Source organism: Oncorhynchus clarkii, chromosome 28 (genome assembly GCF_045791955.1).
Source record: "Oncorhynchus clarkii lewisi isolate Uvic-CL-2024 chromosome 28, UVic_Ocla_1.0, whole genome shotgun sequence".
NCBI lineage: Eukaryota > Metazoa > Chordata > Actinopteri > Salmoniformes > Salmonidae > Oncorhynchus > Oncorhynchus clarkii.
Genome location: NC_092174.1, coordinates 29211500 through 29216571, shown reverse-complemented (window position 1 = coordinate 29216571; position 5072 = coordinate 29211500). Strand labels below are relative to the sequence as shown.

The 5072-nt window shown below is 41.0% G+C and overlaps 1 protein-coding gene across 1 annotated transcript; it reads left to right on the top strand.

Moving 5' to 3' along the window:
* The first annotated feature begins 2509 nt into the window (after positions 1 to 2509).
* On the top strand, positions 2510 to 3994 carry LOC139386994 (H2B.K variant histone 1). The gene is made up of 3 exons (XM_071132927.1): positions 2510 to 2566; positions 2659 to 2780; positions 3543 to 3994. The coding sequence occupies exons 2-3, from the start codon at positions 2667 to 2669 to the stop codon at positions 3777 to 3779; spliced, it is 351 nt and encodes a 116-aa protein (XP_070989028.1). The 5' UTR covers positions 2510 to 2566; positions 2659 to 2666; the 3' UTR covers positions 3780 to 3994.
* Positions 3995 to 5072: the final 1078 nt, after the last annotated feature.

The following is a 5072-nucleotide window of genomic DNA, read 5'->3' as shown; positions in this document are numbered from 1 at the left end:
TAATGTTCCATTTTTATTCCACATGTGAATAACATGGGTCTTTGGACCTGGATTTCTTGCACCACACAATACTGTGTTAGCTCACTGAGCTAAAGCCTGAGTGTTAGCTTGGGGAACTTACACAAGTCTTGAGGTCTTAGGCAACGTGGCTACTCATCAAGCGAGTGTGATTCACTGAACACCCTCAGTTACACACAGCTGACGAAATATAATGGATGCTGTTGTGTGCTTCTGGAGAAAATAACCCCAAGTAATTAGCAAGAGCTAAGGTCTGAGACCTGTGCTCCATGGCAATCTACTGTAGGGAGGCTTAAGCATCACGACGGTCTGGAAGAAAGAGCTAATAAGAGATTGCTAATTGTAGCAGCCAGGAGAGGACACTACATTGATCAAAATACATTTAATTAAATCTCTCCAAAGTGTGTGGAAGAAATCAAATAAGCTTGTTCAAGGTTTGGAATAATAAGCTCATTGCTCATTTAGCACTAACTTTGTACTTGATGAAGCTGTTACTGAGTTTTGACTAGGTAGCACACAGCTACAACCGGAAGTTACTTTTCCCAGCAGGTTAGGAGAATTAACATAGCAGGTTAGGAGAACTAGGTTGAAGTTAGGGATAGAGTAAGCTCTCCTAACATGATACAAAAAGCAACTTCCAGTCGTAGCTGTACTCCATCTAGTCACAACCCTGTTAGCACTGGCACGGGGGATACCTAGTCAGTTGTACAACTGACTGCAGCTTCCACATTTAACCCAACGCCTCTGAATCAGAGAGGTGGGGAGGGCTGCCTTAATCAACAGCCACGGCGCCCGGGGAACAGTGGGTTAACTGCCTTGCTTAGAACGACAGATTTTTACCTTGTCAGCTGGGGGATTCGATCCAGCAAACTTTAAGTTACTGGCCAAACGCCAGGCTAAAAAGTCTATCCTTCAAAGTAAAAAAATGTCAACTGCATATGATGAAACTGTCCAATTCCTGCAATGACAGACACATGGACTCTCATCAACAGACAAGCTCTGAAATCCTGTGATATGAGCTGGGAGATATGACAAGACCACATATGGACATCAAGCATATGTTATTCTCACAAAGACCTTATCAGAGACTCACAATATACAAGACAGGTGATTTGCCATCTGAAGTGTCAAATGGATTTAATTCTGACTAACTGCAAAGACCCTCCTTAGATGGTGGTGAATTAAACACGGAATGGTACATGAAGGTTATGATCAAACCTTTCTGTGGTTGTAAGATCATTTCCTTGACTGTATTGAAACCGTTTTCTGACAGACACAGATGTTACTGCAAGCAGTTTGCTGATGTCAATGTTGTGAACAGAGTGCCCCATGGTGGCTGTGGGGTTATGGTATGGGCAAGCATAAGCAATTTGAATGCACAGAGATACTGTGACATGTCATTCATCCGCCACCATCACCTCATGTTTCAGCATGATAATGCATGGCCCCATGTCAAAAGGATCTGAACACAATTCCTGGTAGCTGAAAATTCCCCAGTTATTCAATGTCACCCATTGAGCATATTTGGGATGCTCTGGATTGACTTGTATGGCAGCGTTCCAGTTCCCGCCAATATCCAGCAACTTTGCACAACCATTGAAGAGGAGTTGGACAACATTCCACAGGCCACAATCAACAGCCTGATCAACTCTACGTGAAGGACATGTGTTGCCCTGCCTGAGGCAAATGGTGGTAACAGCAGATACTGACTGTTTTTTTTTATCCATGACCCTACCTTTTTTTGTACCTGTGACCATCAGATGCATAATTGTATTCCCAGTCATGTGAAATCCATAGATTAGGGCCTAATTAATGTATTTCAATTGACTGAGTAAAATCTTAGAAATTGTTGAGATTTGATTTTTGTTCAGCATAATTGTGACATACATTATTTGCATGTTGAGCGTAAGTAAGTGTGCCGCCCTATGGGACTCCCGATCATGGCTGGTTGTGATACAGCCTGGGATTGAGTCAGTGTCTACCCTGACGCCTCTAGCACTGAGATGCAGTGCCTTAGACCTTTGAGCCACTCAGGAGCCTAATGTAGGCTACCTTGTGTGATTACATGCTGCCTTTGGTGTCTCCTGAAAATACAGAATACAGGAGTCTTTCAAATGGTAACAAAAATATTCAGCCAATTTGCAAGACTGAAAGTAAAATTTTCATAACCAGATATACACACAGTCAAGGACCATTAGGCACTGTGTAAATTGCTGAGGAAAGTGTGACCACTGTCGTCATTCTACAAGAAAATGAATTTACTTGTACTCTAAAATCTCAATCACGAGCTGATGACGACTGTTGTTGATGCAATGCGTATTGACACGTACAATGCTGGTGCACGCACGACCCCCAGTGGACAGTGCATGAATGACAGGCTGATTTTTTAATACGCTGCACCTGCATGGACACCACGTGAGCTGTCCATTAATTAATGGCCACTTAAAAACAGGTTGTGACAGCTTGATGAGGCGGAAATGACAGATGACTAGACAACAACAGTGCTGACAGCATTATACATATAATTACGGTTGCGCTGTATCTAGAGGTAGGTCTTAAACATAAACAAACGTCTACCTTATTAAGACAATGTACTGTTTAAATCGAGATTTATCACTTAAATTACTGTTGTATGCACAGTTTCAGAAATGAGTAACGATGTAACCAAGAAAAAGGGAAAGGCAGTCGGGGAGAAAAAGACTAAAAGAAAAGCCAAGAGGAGAGAGACTTATGCAGTGTATATCTATAAAGTTTTGAAGCAGGTAAGTGTCGGAAAATGTGCTTTCATGTATTTTTTATTTTTGCTTAGTCTCGTTTTAAAGACCTTAGTTTCTGGTGACGAGATTATTTTTGCAGATCTATCCTATCAATATATTTTAACCCCGTAGTTTGAGGCACCGCTGCCTCAAAAAAAAAAAAAAACATCCAAATCGATCAGTTTAAAATAGACATCTGTTTTTGCATGGGCTGCGTCTCAATCGACTTTTTTTGTTCACCCTTCCACATCTGTGGTGGAAAGTGGCAGAGCTTCAGCGCTGTTTCTCAGACCAGGAGAAATCCCGAAAATCTGTCTTCTCGTGAAAACGTTGCTCTGCTAGACGTTTGGGCCACAAACTAATATGAACACTGTGTATAGAAAGGGGAGACTCAAGAACATGATGGTGTTTTGCTATAAAGTCAACCCATACAAATAATGGATGATTATGCCCACATAAGGTGTTAAATGTGTTAAAACTATCTTGAGTTGTCATAGATTATAGGATACTTCAACCTTTGAGGTGGTTTTTTTTTTCGTGCTGTTAGTGTTTCTGTAGTCTATATATTAGTAAAGGCCAAATTTATTTTTTGGGAGGGGTGTAGCTAAAGGGTCTTTAAAATTCCAAATCTGTCTAAATGATCCATGGTATGACCTTAAAACATTTCAATATATGTCAGCTTAGGCACCCCCCCCCCCCCCCCCCCCCCCCCAGCACTAACTACTTGCTCTAGTTTTCAACTTGATGACATGTGTTCTTTGTCTCTAGGTCCATCCTGACACTGGCATCTCCAGCAGAGCAATGAGCATAATGAATTCCTTCGTCAACGATGTGTTTGAGCGCATTGCAACTGAGGCATCTCGTCTGACCCAGTACAACAAACGCTCAACCATCACCAGCCGAGAGGTACAGACCGCAGTCCGACTCTTGCTACCTGGAGAGCTGGCCAAGCACGCCGTGTCAGAGGGCACCAAAGCTGTCACCAAATACACTAGTTCAAAGTAGAAAATGAGTGCATCAAATGCTGCAAGAATGCAATTAAGGCTATGGATGCACCACTAAGTATAAGTTGAATCATTATTTTTGGAAAATAAATGCACTAAATTGATTTTTGGGGGGGTTTCCCATGATTAAATGTTTCTGCAATTTTCATTTTTTGCCACTAGATGGGAACATTACTCTAGTTATATTTTGCTGTAATTTTCAGTCAGAACATGAATACTCTCAATTATGTATCTGCACATATCTAATACTTGGGCTATCTAATGTAAATAAGCTGTAAGTGCAGGTGGCTGTTTTGCTCAAGCTATATTAAGTATAAATGGAGTCTTGCAAGTTAATGCTATACTATGTTACAAAAACTGTAAGATACAGCATAGCATGTGCAGATGTTCTGGTAAAAGATAATCTAGAGCAGGGTTCCCTCCCAATTTAGATTTTTTTTTCCCCCCCCCCCCCCCCCCCCCCCCTAGTGCTACACCAGTCCTTTTTGCCCCAATATAGAGGGCAATTTATTAAAGCGCTATAGCAGGGGTATTTAACTCATACACTATGAAGTCTGTAACCTGTTGGTTTCTGTTTAACCTGAATTACACACACCTGGTGTCTTAGGTCTAAGTCAGTGCTTGATTAGAGTGGACTGGTAGGGGGGGGAAATCAATAGTTTAGGCATGTCATAAACCATCCAAATGGCTAAGTGTTTACACAGGCATCCCAATTCTGATTTTTAACCCAATTATTGGCAAAAGCTCTGATTGGTCGAAAGACCAATTAGTGAATAAAAAGATCAGAATTGGTTTACCTGTCTAAACGCAGCCCAAGTAGGCCTTTTCTGAGCTGACTTTGAAAGTGGAAGACCATCCAAAGGGAATGCAAGGGATACAGCCTTATGCTTACATTTTCAAATTAAACATTGCACATCTAGACTATAATCATAAGATGTGAATTTGCTGAATAGTCTTTGATTACTGCATAATAACACTAATGAAGTCTAATTAGGAGGAAATTAGGATAATGTTTACATCCTGACATACTTCTATGGGTTATTTATATAAAATAACAATTACCCTTATCAACAGCCCAGAAAGTCAAGCAGCATTCATTGTTAATGGGCTTGTATACCAGACAGTTCCTTCTCCCCTCTGTCACACTCATGGTATCCATCTCATATGTTTTTTCCTGATGTATTGCTAATGACATCTATGGACCTATTACCACGGGTGTGATCTGATGCTATCAATAATAGCTAGCATGGCCAGTAGTGTTTTTGTAAATTATCATTATAGCCATTTGTGCGAC

Coding starts and splice junctions, on each gene's coding strand:
- LOC139386994 (XM_071132927.1), top strand. CDS start 2,667: ATGAGTAACGATGTAACCAAGAAAAAGGGAAAGGCAGTCGGGGAGAAA. Junction 2,781..3,542: donor TCTATAAAGTTTTGAAGCAG/GTAAGTGTCGGA, acceptor CTTTGTCTCTAG/GTCCATCCTGACACTGGCAT.